The sequence below is a fragment of the Numida meleagris genome, chromosome 13 (genome assembly GCF_002078875.1).
Source record: "Numida meleagris isolate 19003 breed g44 Domestic line chromosome 13, NumMel1.0, whole genome shotgun sequence".
Classification (NCBI taxonomy): domain Eukaryota; kingdom Metazoa; phylum Chordata; class Aves; order Galliformes; family Numididae; genus Numida; species Numida meleagris.
Window position 1 is genome coordinate 14,200,441 of NC_034421.1, and position 18,918 is coordinate 14,219,358.

Consider the following 18,918-nt stretch of genomic DNA (forward strand, 5'->3'; position numbering starts at 1 on the left):
TTTAAAAGTACTTTTTCTTGACTCTTTTTAAACTACTAAATGGTTTTCTTTTCCTTCTGTCTTTACTATGGCTTACTCTGCTTATTTCCTCTGAATCTGAGAGATGAGGAGAGGAAGAAAGGAATTCCATTAACATCTGTCCTTCACTTGTTTGAGTCTCTGCCTGCTATTGTCAGGAAGAGTCTGTTAATTTTATGACAATATGATAAAGATCAAGTATTGAGCAAGAAGAAATTTGACAATGTTTAGTTGTAGAGAATACATCAGGAGTCCAAAGGGCTACTGAGTGAGGTAGGGAATATTGTAACCATAAATGAGGGAGGAGGAATGCTGCAGCTGTGCCTCATTTTCTTTGTTTTCCTTAAAAGTGGGTTTCCTTCTGACTCCTTTCACAAAATATCCTGCATACTAAAAAGTCAAAGGAAAATGGAGGAGATTAAGTTCTCATTCCAGAGGCAGCTGCTGGCAACTTCACTTTAAAAATTAAGTGATCTGGGTATTATCGCTGGCAGGGGTAAGGTGCTGGAACTGGTTGCCCAGAGAGGTTGTGGATGCCTCATCCCTGAAGGTGCTTGAGACCTGGCTGGATGGGGCCCTGGGCAGCCTGACCTACTGGTTGGCCAACCCTGCCTGTGGCAGGGGGTTGGAGCTAGATCACCTTTGGAATCCCTTCCAATCTAGGTCATTCTGTGATTACAGAAATAGCACGTTAATGCCACGTACAAGTCCTCTTGACCATTTAGCAACATAGCTGGAAGGAGAAGCATTGTTAACTCTTTTTTTTATGTACCTTTAGGTTCTGGGATTTGGACCGAGGTGAGAACTACATGCTCTCCCCAGATGTGCAATTTGGCTTTGAGGCTGGGGAGTGTATTAACTGTGTTTCTTACTGCAGTGCTAAAGGTGAGAAATAATAGGGCAGCTGTAATCTCTGATTCCAAACCCTTGTCAAATTGTCAGCCTTCAGTGTTCTGTAGTCCATTTTAGTAGATTCTTGTTCCTGGGCATTTCAGTAATAGCATATCTTGTAGAAGTGGTTTGCTGTAGCTCAGGATTGCCCTTCCAAAGGGGCAGTGAGATCATTCAGCACTCGGTGCACTTTTTCCTCCTATTGTGAAGTTATCTCCAAGCACACTGGCTGGATTCTCTTTGAGACTGAACCGGTGAATGTGTTCCTGGAGTATACCTAACACGTCCCAGTGTGCTAAGGACAGTCAGCAAGTGTACATTAGAACTTAATGCAAAGAAGAACTCACTGAATGTATAGAGTGGATGTTAAGTCCTTACATTGGGTTTCTCTACAGAGTTACTCCGATCTGTTGCCTTGTTTGCTAATGTAGGTGTAGCTAGAGCTTACCAGAGTGGTTTTAAGGATGACTTGTCTATCTATACTACAAAAATAGGTATTTAATAATAAATGGATAAAATGAAACCATTGTCTGATATATTTAAAAGATAACTTCCTCTGGTAGCTTAGGCGACAGCCATTGATTCTCAAAAGAAACTTTTTCTTTTTTTCCTTTTTTTTTTTTTCCCCCCCCTGAAATGTTCTCCAGTACAGGGCTAGAATGCTGGTTTGCAGGAAGGCCAAGAAACAAACTCTGCTCAAATAAGGCTTCCCAGCATCCCAGAACCAGAGCTAGGCTGCCTACTACTTTGTATCATGTTTGTTTTTCTGAAGAAAGATGTGAAGTGTCTAAAATGTCTGTGAATGGCAGGTCTCCTTGCAGCTGGTACTAACAAAGGGAGGGTGGCAATGTGGAGGAACGCATCAGTATCCAGTCAGAGCGCAGGGGCTTTGGAGGGCAAGGAGAAGTGGAAACTCCAGGCATCTACAGAACTTGAAGGAAATATCACTCAGATAAAGGTAAGGCAAGAAAGAGTCTTACATTTTGTTAAGACTTCAGAAACATCCGTTGATTATACCATCTTTGTGAAGTAGATAACTATGATTGCTAATGTACAGATGCACACACCACCAAAGAGGCCATTCCGCATCCTAAAGGAGGAAAACCCTTGAATAAAGCAACTTTCAAAACTGAAACGAGCCATAATATTAACTGTTTGCAGCTGTTCTGTTACAGACAGGGTTGAAATGCCCAGCAGTGTCACGCACCAAAATGCAAATAAATAGATTGCTCCAAAAGTAACGATCCTATTTCTTTCCAGAGAAACCACAACAGGTACAAAGAGTACTATAACACTGTTTGACAGAGTGAATTCTCAGCTATAAAACACTTTATACAGTATAGTCACCACCATGAACTTCGCATTTTTGCCAGTGGTGAACAAGAGCTGCATGCTGCGCTTGTACAAATCTGCACCAGCGAAGGTGCCCCACTGTCACCGCTGTTGAAATGCATCACCCAGTGCCTCCCTGTGCTCACATCCACTGTTTGGTCTCCTTAAATGTTCAGCAAGAGTCAGTGGCTGTCATTTTTTCCCTCATGGAGTTCAATGGCACGTTTGCTTCGTATACACTTCCGTGTCAGACACTGTGTTGTCGGAGTGCCCCTCCCCTGCCATCTGTCACACGGCAACAAAATGTAATGGAATATGGGTGGAAAGGGTCAACCTCTACTGCCCTGCCTCTGACAGCGTGGGCCAACATAATGAAATAGGAGGTATTACTTTCGGAGCAGGCCTTGTCTTTCTCTCTACCTGGGAGAACTGGAAGTCACAACATCCTTAAATCCAAGCATCTCTCCTTCGTATTTCTCACTGATTAACTCTTTGGATTCAACACCCTGAAATTATTTTCTGGAGAAGGCAGACTGGCACAAATGTCACATTTCATAGAACCGTAGAACATCCCGAGTTGGAGGGGACCCCGGGGATCGTGGATCCAACCCCTGGCCCCACACAGCGACACCCAAACCTCAACTCTGTGTCTGAGGGCAGCGTCCAAACACTCTGTGAGCTCTGGCAGCGTGGGGCTGTGCCCACTGCCCTGGGGGCCTGTTCCGTGCCTGACCACCCTCCGCTGAAAAACCTTTTCTTAATATCCGAAGTTTATTGAAATGTATTAAAATACCAAGCAACAAAATCTCATTTAAATTATTTTCTAGATAGTGACCAAAAAAAAAAAACCACCTGTCTCTGTGTGAAGTTTGCTTTTGCTGGTAGTTAAATATTTATTTTCATCTGAATATTTCTCAGGTGAAAAGAGATGCCCCCTAGAAGGACGCACTACACTTTTACACATAAAATGACATTTTGTCTGCTTTTGTCAGAAAATGTCGCTTTGCTAATCTGTCTCTAGTAGTTTTAAAACGAATGAACGAAACACTGCCACCAACACAAAAACCAACCACTAACACAGGAGCCTTCTCCCCTGACCCCCAGCCCTTCTGTGTGCCCTGACCCAGCCATGAAGGCAGCTCCTATTCCAAACCTGTGCAATGAACTGTGTAACTTGCTTGTCAAGGAGCATCATCAGTAGTGCTGGAGTTCAGGCAGAGCGCTGCTGCCCTGCACTGTGCATGTGGTTACAGGTTCCAGACTGTAAACATTTGCATCAGCTCTCACTAACGTCTTATGGAAGAAGAGCTCTTGGATAGTCAACTGGTTGCCCCAGTGTTTTCTGGAAAGAATTGTCCTGGGATAGGAATAAACATGAACAGTGTCAGATGCTCTTGTTTAACTGTGAATTTGGAAAGGCAGAATGAAAAAAGGGGTATTAATTTCTCCTTGATACAGAAATAATTAATCAGCTGCATGTTAATACCTGTCCTGGCAGACCATCTCAGAAGCACATCTTATAGATCTGTGAAATTTTGAAGTGTGTCTTCAATTTTAGATTTGCTCCGCTCTGTACAAGTGTTCTTTTTCAATCCTAAAGCAAAAAGGGAAAGGTAAGTCCTCGTAACACTCGTTTAAAAATCTAGCTGGAATACTTCCTCCTTTTCCTTGAAGAAGCCCTGTGTTTCCTTGGATCATTTAGCACGTGGCACAGCACTATTTGTTGGGGAATTTGAACTACTTTCACTGAAAGGCCTAGCAAAACTGCAGAGAAGAATGAGGTAATCAAATAAGATATTGTGTGTGCAACAAACTAAGGCGTTATTAAGCCCATTCAGTGAGATTCTCTCAAGTATAAATGTAAGGTGGTGTAATAGTATCTCAAGAAGAGTGTTTTTAATATAAAAAACAGTTCCTTTACTTAAACTAAGGTAGTCTGAGCAGCTGGGTAACTAGCATTGTATTTTCATCTCATAATTCCTGGTTATTGGCTATAGTTGGACTTTGTGCCATGTATGTGTGCTTGTGTATGTGTGCATATAGACACAAAGTGTTGATTCCATCCTAACCCTTCTCATCTCTCTTGGGATGTTGTTGTGACTGTTAAGGCCTTAGATGGAATTATGCACTGTGCTTTCTTTTCTTGCTCTCATACACAGTGGGGCTCCCGAAAAAACCTCCTGGCAGTGAGCAGCATCAGCTCTGTGGTCATCCTCAGTGAGCAGGCCATGTCCTGTCACTATAATCAGCAAGTGGCTGCTGTGCAGGTGTCTCCCAGCCTGTTTAATGTGACCTTCTTCAGCACAGGAACCACGCACAACCTTCACGTTGATATGAATGTTAATGGAGTCTTCGCTACTAAGGTTACGTTGATCTTTTTGTTTCTTTGCTCAGTTGTTTGCCTAGCTAGGAGTATAGAGACCAGACTTTCCAAGTCCTTAATGTAATTCTTTGATATTCCATTTGTCTAATAGAAGTCCTCTTATGGCTTATTGTGATCATGTTGTGGTGGAGCTGGTTTTCAGGTAGCGCACTGACTTGGTAGCTCTCTGGATACTGACTTCAGTTTTTTTTTGATTTGCAAATCCTTCCACTCTAATGTACAGGGGAATTAGTAAAAGGTGGCAATTGTGTGGAAAATCTTAGTGTTTCTGCATAAATTACTGCATGAGTCCAGGTGGAACCGAGTGCATTTTTTAAAATTGTTTTAGGATGCTGTCGTGTTCTGGAATGGGAAGCAAGTTACTGTCTTTGAGTGCTCAGAAGATACCTTAAGAAATGCAGGTAAGATTTGGAAAACAGCAATAGGCTAAGTGTTCAGAGTTGAAGTATTTGTGTTCCTGAATGAAGAGCTCAGTTCTCTTCATTCATGTTAACTGACGTATTACAATAACGTTTTTCACCTTGCACTTATGAATTTTTTATTAATTAGGCTTATTATCTCCACACTGTAGAACAGGATGGTTAGGTTGTAAAACTATGGGTCGGTAGTTACACAAGTCATCAACAAAACCAGAACTCAAATACCAGTTCCTAGATCGATCTTTTGTTCACTAAACTTGCTGGGATATACTGTATGGCTTGACCTCACAATATACTAGTGTTCCTGTATGAGTCACAGGTAAGGTCTTTGATTAAAATGCCTTAGCCAGCTCATACCCCCAAGTTCTTCTCCTCAGAGCTGCTCTCAGTCCATTCCCTGCCCAGTCTGTTTTTGTGCTTGGGATTGCCCTGACCCAGATGCAGGACCTTGCACTTGGCCTTCTTGAACTTCATGGTGTTTGCACGTGCCCGCCTCTAAAGCCTGTCTGGGTCCCTCTGGATGCATCCCTTCCCTCCTGCGTGTGAGCACAACACGCAGCCTGGTGTCATCTGCAAATCATGTTTGCATAGCACTTGCACAGGAATGGGGAAGGAGTGGGTTCCAGTGTCAGCTGTCAGGAAAATCTGTTCCATACATTGCTGTATGTACAGCTGGTTTATTCTGTGAGGAATTGTCCCTGAATATTCATTCTTTGGGAAACAGGATACGCAAAATTTCATTAATCTGATCCAAAGTCTCGAGGGACAGTTCAGGCTTTTTATTTTAATAATCAAGTTCCCAACAATGAAACTATTTTAAAACCACTCATTTCTGGCAGCTGTTCCTCTTTGCAATTATAGTTCAGTAGAGGAACGTGTGAATTCCCTTGATGGAACTTCATACTGCACTACTTGTTTTCTTTGTCATTACCCATTTCAGCACCTTCTCTGTCCTCTCCCACTTGTTTTCATGGGCAGAACGTACAGAAAGCCTGTTCACAAAAGGAGTCCCAGCTTTTCCTTGTAGTGCCAAACTGGAGGAAGACCGGAACACCAAGGAGTTTGGGAACCAGTAGAAGTCATGGGTTGTAAAATGCAGTTGGTACAAGATGGGAGAAGTCATTTCCTTTTAGTCTTTTTAAAACACCAAAACACACACAATCACACAAAAATCCCAGCTAACTGTTTATTGTAATGATGGTTTTACTGTGGCTGTTCCAGGCTCTTTTCTTTGCGACTCTCCAGTTCTGTCGATGCACGGAGAAAATTTGTACACGGTTGAGCCGTATCGGGTCCAAGTCCGAACGTGGCAGGTGAGAGCTGATGAGAACACAAAGCGAGGAATGCATCTCGCTGTTTCTCAGAGACTGATGTTGCAGTTTAATAGATAAAAGGAGCTTCTGTAAACCTGTTGACTGTACGTTTGTCATAGGAAAAACCTGCTGTGTTCTTTTACATTTTGAGTTCTTTAATCTGTCACGTTTTAAAATTACTGCACTATAGCTAATAGTAAGAAGTATTTATAATAGAAAACAGAATTCTTTAAGGATCAGACTGCGTACGAGGATCTAAATTGCTAGCGTTTGAATATATATTACTAATAGGAAATTGAGCGTATTTTGAGAGGATGAAAATACTCCCTGTATATTGTGTGCTCCTATGGAGTCTTGCTTAAACTTTGCAGCCTCTCCTTGTCAACCAAAACCAAAAGGAGAAATATAATCTTTATAGTTCTGATGTATAATTTTATTTAATATTCAAGAAAAGGTAGGCTTTCTCAGATCAAGGAATGATTTCATTTATATATATGTATTATTTATTTTTCCGGCTGCATATTAATGGACATTTAGGGAGCTGTATTCATGCATCCTTCTTTAATAGAAAAAGTTGTATTACCAAAGGGCCTATTTTTACAGAAGAAAAATGTAGACTCTTTTGGAGACTACACATCTAGTTTTCAACCTGAAGCAGATTGTGAGACCTTTTGGGGTGTATGTGAAGTGTAGTTTCTCTCATTTTGCTGATGGTGATTTGTCTAGTGCAGATATTCATTGGCTAGCTTAGTGACAAAATAAAATCCCTCCTAATTAAACTTGGAACATTCAAACCTAGTGTTATACCTTTCTTCTCAGGGAACAGTTAAACAGCTCCTGGTGTTTTCTGAAGCAGAGGGGAATCCGTGCCTCTTGGATGTCTGTGGAAACTTCCTGGCTGTGGGAACTGATTTGGCTCACTTTAAAATCTTTGATCTCTCTCGCAGGTATTAATAAGCCTTTAAAAACAATCTGTTCATACTCAGGGGCATTCTGTGTGTGTGGGGCAGAAATCTTTAGCTGATTTAGATCCTTTGAAAAGCAATGATCTCTTTGAAACTTGAGACAATACGTGCAGTCCGTATGAACTGATGGCGTTTCTGAAGCAAGGGAAGAGTCACAGAATCATAGAGTGATTGGATAAATTGTGGAACGAGTAATGTAGTAACTTAAAGAGAATGGAGAACTTACAGAAGATATTCAGCCTGGAGAAGAGAAGGCTGCGAGGTGACCTGAGAGCGGCCTGTCAGTATCTAAAGGGGAGCTACAGGAAAGAAGGGGACAGTCCTCTTTAGCAGGGTGTGTGGTGATAGAACGAGGGGAAGTGGCTTCAAGCTCAAAGAGGGGAGATTTACTTTGGATATAAGGAAAAGTCTTTTACAGTGAGGGTGGCGAGGCGCTGGGACAGGTTGCCCAGAGCTGTGGTGGATGCCCCATCCCTGGAGACTTTCAAGGCGAGGCTGGATCCGGCCCTGGGCAACCTGACCGAGCTGTGATGTCCCTGTGCATTGCAGGGAGTTGGAGTAGATGGTCTCCAGGGGTCCCTTCCAACTCTAAGGACTGTGATTCTATGATCATTTCTGCTGACAGTCTCAGAAAAGCTGACAAAAAGATGCAGCTTCTCATAAACCAACAAACTTGGATCCAGTGAATCCATGAAGAAAGTGAATTGTGGATGCTATTCTTTCTTCTGCTTGGGTTAAATTAGAGGTTTGTTTAATTTTGTTCAACTTATACTGTGTTCCCATTCTGACAAACTGCTATGGCATGTCAAAGATGTGCCTGATCCAACGTTCAATTCAAAAAATCATTTGCTAGTGATAAGGTTTTTCAAAATTACAGTAAAATAAATTTTGTTCTCACATACTGTGACCAGAGAACTGCTAAACTGAGGTTGCATGCATACTACATAGGACACAGTTTGAAGGTGTTGGTTTTGGGCAGGTTGTAATCAGCACAAGTATTAGGCTGGTTATGATGGTTGGTAGTGAAAGCAACTCCTCTGTACTGTGTTAAATTTTTGTGGCTAGTAATGATAATACCCCTATTACCCCTTCTCAAATGATGACAGCATAGCACGCCTTAGTTTTACAGCTAACGTTGTTGACTTAACATAAATGAGAGGTCCAAACATGTAACCCAAGAATGTTATTTTTACAGAATCAAAGATGTCTTATATGGGATTATATTAAGGGTCTGAGTTGCTGCCACTTCTGTCTGTCATGTTCTTTAGATTCATGAAGTTTGTCCTCTTTGCTGAATAATTACTGGGTTTGTGACTATACAATTGATGAGGTTGTTTAGAGATGAGACAGTCTTTTGGAACGTGTGTACAGTTGGAAAGTGACTCGTATGACATAAATGCCCCCCCCCCACACTCCCCAGTGATGTTTCTTTACTTTGTTCCAGAGTGTGTTTTTTCCATACACAGAACTTCAATAAAGGGCTATATTCAACATTACAGTACTGTTCAACTTAAATAGAAAAAGCAGTCCTCTGAATTTAAAATTCTGGTAGGATGCTCTTTCTGGATTCCTGTAGAAGTGTGGAAGTTTGTTCTTGCTAACTCACTGGGGAATGAGCCTTTCCTTCCTTAACTTCCAAAAGGCAGCTCACAGCAGGAGAAGCAAGAGTCTGGGCCAGTGGTCTTGGGAGGTAGAAATAATTTGTTGTTGTTGTTTTTAAGGTTTTTGTTTGTTTATTTCTTTTAACTTGAAAAATGTTTTGGCCGATGACTATTGTCACATGCTTGCCACTATATGACTTGAGTCTATTCCATTCCACAGAGAGGCAAAGGTGCACTGCAATAGCAAGAATTTCTCCGAGCTGTTTCCTGGCCTTGGAAACATTGCATCTGTCAAGTGCAATGCTAACGGCAATAAAGTCAGCATCCTTGTTAGCAAGGTGAGGCAAAACTTCATGCAGCACCCTGTGGCCTGAATACCAGTTAATAGACTGGTACAGGTCAAGGTGATTACTGAAGATGCAAGGTTAACTTCACAGAAATAAACCTTCAGCTTCTGTGCACTGTAATGGGACTGCAAAGTGCACATCCAAGCATGTAGCTGAACGCTAAAGTTAAGCTATGTTCAGGTTTTATACATTTGCTGAGAACAGCCCGAAGTGAAAGCAGTGGTTCAGTACAAAAGCTGCTTTGTAGCATTTCAAAGAAATCCAAAGCAAACTTGCTAGAATAGAAGAACAGCAAGTAATTATCTGATACTCCTTCCAAAGAATGTTCTTGTATGATTACAAGTACATAGAACTGTAGGAGTATGAATCAGATGAGATAAACTTACTATCCAAACTTCAGCTTTTTTCTTTAACTGTGTGCTTCAGCAGTATTTTTTGCCTTCTTATAGGCAAACGGGAGTACTGATTCCAAGATCTGTTTCTATGATGTTGAAATGGACAAAGTTACACTCTTTGATTTCAAAGCTGAACAAGGAATTGGTAGGGAGAAGCTTTCTTCTGGGCATGGTATTGGCAGGTAAGTAACAATTCTGAGAATTATTACTTGAGGCTTTAAGATAATCTGCCCTTTGAAGGTGAGCAACATCTTGATACTGACATTACTCTGTGTAGGAGTTTATGCCAATTAAATTGTTTTCTCAAGAATCACAGAATTGTAGGAGTGGGAAGGGACCTCTGAAGGTTATCAAGTCCAACTCCTCTGCTAAAGCAGGTTCCTTACAGTAGGTCACACAGGACTCCACAACCTCTCTTCGCAGCTTGTTCCAGGCCTCTGTTGCTCTCACTGTAAAAAAAAGGTTCTTCCTTGTGCTTGTATGGAACTTTCTGTGTTCCAGTTTTTGTCTATTGCCACTTCTTCCATTGTTGCACACAACTGAAAATAGTCCTGCCCCATTGACTTAACTTCTGCACTTTAGTTATTTGTAGTGACGAGATCTCCCCTCAGACTTCTCCAGACTGAAGAGTCCCAGGTCTCTCAGCCTTTCATCGTAGAGAAGATGCTCCAGGTCCCTAATCATCTTTGTTGCCCTCCACTGGACTCTCTCTAGGAGATCCCTGTCTTTTTTGAACTGAGGAACACAGAACTGGACGCGGTACTTCAGATGTGGCCTCACCAGGGCAGAGTGGAGAGGGATCACCTCCCTCAACCTGCTGCCCGCGCTGGCTCTTCTTGATGCGCCCTGGCCACAAGGGCACATTGCTGGCTTGTGATCAACCTCTTGTCCACCAGAGTCCATTTGTCCTTTTCCTCAGAGTTCCTTTCCAGCAGGTCAGCCCCTGACCTGTACTGATGCATGTGGTTTTCCTCTTCAGGTGCAGGACCTTACACTTGCTGTTGTTGAAGTTCATTGGGTTTCTCTTCACTCAGCTCACCAGCCTGTCTAGGTCTTGCTGGTGTGTCAGCCACTCCTCCCAGCTTCGTATCATCAGCAAATGTTCTGAGGGTGGATTCTGTCCCTTCATTCAGGTCACTGATGATGTTATTGAACAAGACTGGACACAGCACCAACCCCTGGGGTGCACCACTAGTTACAGGCCTCCAACTATACTCTGTGCCACTGATCACAGCCCTCTGAGCTCTGCCAGTCAGCCAGTTCTCAGTCCACCCATCTATCTACCCATCAGTCTATTTATCTATCCCACACTTCCTAAGCTTCGTTATAAGGGTACTGTGGGAAACTGTGTCAAACGCCTTGCTGAAGTTGAGGTATGCAACATCCACTGCTCTCCCTTCTACCCAGCCAGTGATGACAACATAGAAGGCTACCAGATGGGTCAAGCATGATTTCCCCTTGGTGAAATCATGTTGGCTACTCCCGATAACCATCTTTTCTTCTAATTGCTTGGAGATGTCATCCAGAACAAGTTGCTCCATCACCTTTCCAGGGAATAAGGTGAGGCTGACTGGCCTGTAGTTTCCTGGATCCTCCTTGCCCTTTCTGAAGACTGGAGTGACACTGGATGTTCTCCAGTCTTCAGGCACCTCTCTCATTCTCCAAGACCTGTCAAAGATGATAGAGACTGGTTTGGCATTCACCAGTTTAGTTTGACTAAACTGGTGCCTTATCAGCCTGCATCCCTGACTCTTCCAATCCATTAACTATGGAGTATCAAACGAAGCTATGTAAAGCAAGCTTAAAATAATGAGGAGGTGAGTGGAACATAAGGGTAGAAATTCCTATTTGCTTTTACAGTGATTTTTCTTAGTGAGTTTTTCTTGAGAAATAACAGCCTTAGAATAGATTTAGTCCTTTTCAAAAACTAGGTGTTATGGACAAAAAAAGTGTTGCAATTTTCAGTGCTGCAAAAAACAACCTAATGCAAATTTTGTCTTGTCAGTTAGGCAAATGTGAGTAGTGAAAGTTGTTTTCAAGTGTAGTGCCTTGTGCAGCCCATAAGAGGCCACTGCAAACTAGTATGACAGCTTCACTGACTTTTAGATAGTAGTGTCTGCATGAGTGATTCATTTATCAGTGCATTTTAGAGCATCTTGCAATCAAAATGAGTAAACTCATCAGAAAATAATCTACACTTCCCCATCTCTGTCTTCCCAAGACAGAATCTAAACACCCCCAACATCTTTATCTGTATGATTTTTCAGCTTTAGAGGAGTAATTGATTTTGAATAAAATGACCTGGTTAGGATACTGTATATTTATACCTCTTTTTGAATATGTCCCTTAATTTGCCTTCCAGTTCTACTCTATCCCCTCCATGCCCCCACTGCCAAAGACTGCTCTTCCGTGTCGACAGCAAAGGGAAAAAAATAATTTCTTTGGCATCTCTCTTTTTTTTTTTTATTTGAGGCCAATTTAAACACTTTTTTTCTTCTCAGTTGAATCCTAAGCTGTTGCTAGAAGAGTCAGATTTTGTATGTCTAGATTCTTCAGCTGGCCTGCACTAAGTAGTATTTAAATGTGTAAAGGAGGCAATGAGATATTCAGATATTCCTAAACTGCTGAGAGTTGCTTTCCTAAGGCTGTGGGGGTTGTCTTTGTGCTTAATCTACTCTTTTGTAATGTCTCTGAATTCTTTTAACACACTATTAGTTTCAAGCACAGTACTGAGAAAATGGGCATAGATCAGCGTGCCCATCTCCCTTTGGACTCTTGGAGAGATCTGTTACTTGAGAATATAAAATTTTCCCAATCAATTTAATCAGTTTTCACATAGTGGTCTCTTATGACCTCTACTTCTACTTAGCTGGATGCGAACGTGAATCATATCCACTGAAAAATCATTACTACTTATCTAAATGCTTATCAGTGTAGTTGAGTTATCTTTAACCTATCTGGTTAATGATAGTCTTTAGTCTAGGTTGAAGATGGTCTTTGACCTGTGACCTAGGTGGTGATAACCACTTGGGGAGAGTTGTAAAAACTCACAAGAAAATTGAGCTGAGGTAGTCTCCATATTGCAGTAGGCAAACTGGTAGCAGTAGTTAAAGGTTTGAAGCATGTTCAAATGGTTCTGTAGGACATGTGACCTCAGTGGAGGCATGTTTTAGGTGTCTGCTTGCATTTGTGACAGAATCAGCTCTTTCGACTCATTTGTGTCCTATAGTCATGGTAAATTTATACAGAATAAACTAAACATGGCATTACCGTACATCAAGTGTTGCGGAGTTAGGAAGATGTGTATAGTTAACGTTATAATGCAGAACTACAGGTCTGGATAACTGATCATCATTTCAAGGCTATCCCTTTGGTTAGTCCTTATCTGAAGCCCATACACTGAATGGGCTGGAATTATTCTGTCTCCCTTTCTACAACTCCTTCCCAGAAGGGAGGTTGTGGCAAGGTGGAGGTCGGCCTCTTCTCTCACGTTAAGCAGTGATAGGATGAGAGGGAATGGCCTCAAGTTGTCCCAGGGGAGATTCAGGTTGGACTTTAGGAGAAATTTCTTCTCCAAGAGAGTGGTCAGGCTCTGGAATGGGCTGCGTTGGGAGGTGGTGGTGATACTGTCCCTGGAGGTGTTCAGGAAACGTGTAGATGTACTGAGGGACATGGTTTAGTGGGGAGATATTGGTGGTAGGTGGAAGGTTGGACATGGGTTATCTTGGAGTTCTTTTCCAACCTCAGTGATTCTGCCATTCTGTCTTTCTTGGTTTTGGTAGGTCTGTTGTGGAGTATCCCGAGCTGCACAGTCACATCCCTGTTTGCCATTTCTGGGACAGCAGTGAACCAAGGCTTTTTGTATGTGAAGCAATTCCTGAAACAGGTGTACGGTCCCCAAGTCAGAAGAACAGCCAGACTGAGAGCACAGTATGTTTTTTTTGTTTCTCTTCACACTACATGGTGTTTTCCCTATCCAAGCAGTATATCTCTGGTACTTTTTTTAACCTGTAGAAGTAGTTGTTTGCATTGTCTTGTAGAAAAAATGGGAATTTTTACTGATCAGAAACAATCTAAGCAAAGAGCTTTCATCAGTCCAACAACTATTCCCTGCTTAACCTTGCAGTGGCCCTTAAAAATTTGTCTGTAGAAAACAATGTCTTCATAAATATTCCTTTAATTTAAAAAGTCCATTTTGAATTAGTGTTCTGATTTGTGCATGATTTTCGTTAAATCTTTTCCATTTATAGTTGGAAAGCTTTGTTTCTTTTGTTGGCTGAACTGATCATAAAAGAAGTTGTGGGAAGGTCAACAGAGAAAGTGATATTATGAAGAATGGAATAGGGATGGCTCAAAATACCTTGCTAGGGTCTCCCAGCAAAAAAAAAGAACACTTCAGTCTAATATTCCTTATGTAAAGAAGCAACAATGTTTCTACATAAAGTTGACAAAGAAAAGGATGTGAAACTAGTTTTTTGGTGCTTATTCCACAAAGTTTTAACTGTGGTTACTATCGAAGAAATGAGAAGCCTGATTAACTTCAATTGGAAATAAATGCTTGTTTTTTGACTTGAATAAGTCAGCTGTTACACAAACTATGCTTAAATGTTTGGCATGTTCCCTGGGAACTCAAAGCAGTGAGCTGCTGAAATTGGACTAGAAATGATGTTGTGTTTAAAAAATGTTGGGAAAGAGAGTATTTCTTTGAGCATGAGACAGATCTGGCAGACCTGTAGAATATCAGTCTGTGGCCTGGGGCTTCTCTTTTTACGACTGATAAAGTTAATTCCTGAGATGCACAGTCGAGGGCCCTTTGCAGTAGGAACAGTCTGAAATGCAGAGTGAATCTTTGGCAGCTTGCTATAGGGAGGAAGTGTGTGGCTCTGCTCTCTGCAACAGGTGTGTGTGCATGTGGTGAATGGATGTCATTATTTTTGAGAGAAGGTTTTGCCAAGTGAATATGGAAAATAAAAACAAAACGAAAGAAGGATATTGCATCAGAAAAACAAAACAATTCTCGACTTTCTTTTCTAGCTGGATGTTTGGGTTGTATCATTCTTCAGTACTGAAGAACATGGCCTCTTGCTTCAGGACAGCTTCCCATTGCCTTCGTTGTATGAGGTTCTTCTGGGTATTGAGGTACCACATTATTACTTTGCAAAAAAGGTGAGGGCATCTTTCACAATTCCTTCCCCTCCCGTGGGTTCAGAATTTTCATTCTGTAGGGTCCAAATGTAACCAAACTGCACCTGGAGCAACTAGGGCAAATCCAATGGCATTTGCAAAGTGACGCGAAGTTAATTCTGACGAGGGTGTCCTTGACAGCATTGTGGCTACTGACTTGTCTCTTCCTGGGTATTGTGAACTGGATGTGATGTACAGGCACAGGCGTAGTTACCAGGCATTGCAACTAAGGAGGTGTTCAAAAACAACGACAAAACCCCATTGTTATGTAGTCACCATTCTTTTGCATTTGAGGTGTGTGTCAGGCTTGCATATCCCGTAACAGCGGACAGTTCCTGCTAGCTTCAGCAGCAGCAGCCTGCTTCCTGTTGAAATGGAGCTTACTTCCCGCAGAACAGCAAAGAGTGAGAGTGCTCACTTTGCACTGACACTTAGTGCACAGTGCTGCAAACGCTAGGAATGCATGCTGTAACATCTTGGGAACTCAACTGTGAAGGCGAAATTGTTTGTATCTTAATGCCATGCGTACTGGAGAAAGTTAAGCCCACAGATTGGTTTTCTGGTTAAGCTCCGATATGAGTATCTTAGTGAAGATCTGTGATTATAGTGAGTTAAGATCTATGATTATCATGAATTATCCTGCAGCCTTCTTGAGGGGAACCTAAATTAGTTTATTCTACCGAGGCGTTTTTGTAAAACCTTTAGGAACTTAATGTGACTTCTAATCCCCAAATTTTCTTCTGAATAATAGACCAGTGTGATTATGTGAATCTAACTTAATATGCTGGGTTAATTTAAACAAGGCAACTTTTATCTAGATATCTTTCCACTTTAATTATATTTAGCTCTTAGAGCTGCTCTTTTACTTTCCCTTTCCCATCAGTTTGAAACGTCAAAGATTTGCTGCATTTTCCACTCTTTTAACACTTCCCTCATCGTGACTTGTGCTATTTTATTTTGATACTCCATCTCTTTTTTTTTTCCTCCCTATCTGTGTGGATTATTGCTGCCATTAGTTAATTTTTTGGAGGGAATTTGTCTATAAACCTGTAAGTATCTGTAACTGTAATATTTAGCTCCGCTTCATTGTTCGCTTTTCTCTTGTTTGCATTTTCTTCCTTCAGTAGGATTACGTGTATCTTTGTGATTAAATTACTTGTTATATAGTAATTCATTTTGGAACCGTGTTTTACTACGTGAGTAGTCTGCTTTAAATACAACAAATCCAGTTGATGCAACAACGGATGGTGATAGTCTGATAATGATAGGACGAGGGGGGAACGGTTTTAAACTAAAAGAGAGGTTTAGGTTAGATACTGGGAGGAAATCCTTCACTCAGAGGGCAGTGAGGAGCTGGCACTGCTGACCAGAGCTGTGGGTGCCCCATCCCTGGAGATGCCCATGGCCACGGATGGGCCCTGGGCAGCCTGAGCTGGGGGGCACAGCCCACAGCAGGGCTGGGGCTGGGGGCTGGTAGGGCCATTCCAATCCAAGCCATTCTTTGGTCTTGCCAAGAAGTCTGTCTTGACTGAGTTTCATGCCGTAGTTTCTCCTTATTATAATATCTTTCCTGTCCTGGTTCCAGAAATTCCCCAAACTGTAGTCAAACCGATATGTGTTTTTGGTTTGTCTTTTACTGTACCTAATAATTTTTACGATAGTATTTTTTAAAATACTCTTTTGCAATAGCTTCTGCAACTCTTAATACTCTTCTCACCTGTCTACTATAAGGTTGGTATAGGGTATGTGTGAAATTTGGTGTTGTTCATGACTCAAATGATTTTCTGCTGTTGGGTTGTGAAAATTTCCATATTAGACTCTAAACAGGTAATGCAATATTGATGGTTGACTTGATTTTTATTGTCTGAATAGTGGTTAAATTCCGTTGGGATGGTTTTCAGTGACAAGTGGGGATATTACTGAAGGTTTAGAGGCTCCAGAACTACGTATTGTATGGGGAACATCTTGAATCTGAGGTTTAGTATTCACAAGCTTCACATGAAGGCAAGAATAAAAGAACTAGGTCTATATTGTTAACTTTCAAAATAGCAGACTCATTTTTGAGAGGAAAAGAACCCCAGAGAAGTTTGTCTGAAATTTTCAGAAATCTGGGGACTTAAAATTACAGTTGAGACTCTAATAGCAACTGTTAGAATCATGGCTGCTTCTTCTGTGTGGCATTCTAAAAATCCCTGAGCTATCTGTGCTGACGCATTGTGATTGTTCGGCTCACAACGCACTAACCTGGTCTGTGACATTCCATATTCCAGGGTGTTTTCTAGGAAGATCAGAAACATTATGGCTGCTGTCATGATTGGTCATGGTTTTGTAGGAATAGAGAACTTGGGACTGGAGTGGAGATTTATCATTCAGACATTGAAAGGAGTAAGCTTCATCATCCTCGATACCTAAATGATATTGTGCTCATTTTAGCCAGGGGAAGCTGGGAAAGGACAAGCGGAGTCGGGCTCCAAGGTCTTGCAGATGGCATCCAGACAACCCATGAGAGATTTCATTGGATTAGGAGACTGTGATAAGGCTACCCGGGATGCCATGCTGAACTTCAGCTTCTATCTGACTGCTGGAGACATGGATGAGGCGTTCAAATCCATCAAGCTGATAAAAAGGTACAACGTGTATTTGTATGCATTTCCTAATGAGCAGAGTATATTTTCAGAGGAAGTTTGCATGAAGTTCTGATCCTCCTAATTTCACATTCTACTTTTTCTTTAATTTCAGTTTCCCTTTCATTCTCAGAAAGATGAAATCTTTATTTTACTGACTTTTAATGTAAGCTCTGCTTATTCTTTGTCTACAAGGCATTGTAAGCAGTACATTTTAATCACTGACTGGGGGAAAATGAGAAACCTTATCCCATGCCTGGCAAAAATTCCACGTTATCACTAGAAGAGAGTGAACATTCATAGTTTTATTTATACATCTAAAATAATCACAGTAATACCAAGTATTACGAATTTACTGACCACATAGCTGATTTTTAAATTTAAATGTACATTATTATAATACGGATATTGCAATATTAGAAGAAATAATATAATGTCTTTTAAATATTCAAATAGTTTAATTTTAAAAATCCCTGCAATTAATCATAGCATGTTGCTTCTAGAAAAGATAGAGCTTTTCCAGATAGTAATGCAGGCGAGTGAATACAAATTTTAGTTGGTTTTTACAAACCTACTGTTAGAAGAAACTCTTTGTCAGCATTAAGGTATTCTCTCCTGATAGTCTGGAACAATACAATTGTTCTGGAACATCAGTCTCTGCGGGGTGTTGCTGACTTCGAACATGATGCAGAGTAGCAGTTGGGGTTGAGTTTCTTATTGCGTCAGAACCGAGTTTGAGAACAGAATTCAAGAGCCAGCTTGATGCTCACATTCGAAGTGTGGCAAAGTACGGTGAAAATAATAGTAAAGAAGAGGAGCAGTGTACGGCTGGGAGCAACACAACAGTCTTATACGGTTTGTGACATTCACAGCTCATATTCACAGCTCAGTCCTTCAAGTCTGTCAGTAAGTGCTCAGAGTGGCCTCTGCTGACAACTTTTCAACATCTGTCATTGCAGCTAGTTCCTGTATCCTAAGTATTTTTGCATAATAGTTTTTGACCTGTTGTTTTTTCTTCCTGAAAGTTGCGTGCGCATGCGCTGTGAGGCTAACAGGCATCTTGCCTATTCTGAAGGTACTAATTTTCATTTCATTACCGTATGAAGTTAATGGGCAGATGTTTTATCTTGTGGCAAAGTCTGCGTTTGTCTTATTTTCCAGTTTGTGTGCTGGAGTGGCATTTACAGTTTCCAACATTCTGTTAGGTGCCTCTGAGCATTGTTGGGCAGAGCTGGATCTCCTAACGTAACACTCTAATCTGGAAGTTACCTGGCAAATATTAAAGCAAGCCAGGAAGAAACTTCTCTGGGCTGAAATATCAGTTATTACTAATAATTTCCTGTGAAGTAAATCAGTAGTATCTATGATTATGAGAGAATCCAGGTAACCACCTTCTGTAGATCTGCCCACAGTGTAACACTGAAGGAGATTTTCAGCACCATGTAA

At 41.3% G+C, this 18,918-nt stretch overlaps 1 protein-coding gene across 1 annotated transcript in view; it reads left to right on the forward strand.

The window, feature by feature from the left end:
• Positions 1-18,918, forward strand: part of IFT140 (intraflagellar transport 140) — a 79,809-nt gene that overhangs the window by 11,474 nt on the left and 49,417 nt on the right. Inside the window, exons 8-18 of the mRNA XM_021412126.1 lie at positions 797-903; positions 1,719-1,867; positions 4,401-4,604; positions 4,953-5,025; positions 6,265-6,356; positions 7,176-7,303; positions 9,143-9,260; positions 9,719-9,846; positions 13,447-13,594; positions 14,699-14,830; positions 17,282-17,475. Coding sequence (XP_021267801.1) covers positions 797-903; positions 1,719-1,867; positions 4,401-4,604; positions 4,953-5,025; positions 6,265-6,356; positions 7,176-7,303; positions 9,143-9,260; positions 9,719-9,846; positions 13,447-13,594; positions 14,699-14,830; positions 17,282-17,475 — 1,473 coding nt within the window. The remainder of the gene's footprint in view (positions 1-796; positions 904-1,718; positions 1,868-4,400; positions 4,605-4,952; positions 5,026-6,264; positions 6,357-7,175; positions 7,304-9,142; positions 9,261-9,718; positions 9,847-13,446; positions 13,595-14,698; positions 14,831-17,281; positions 17,476-18,918) is intronic.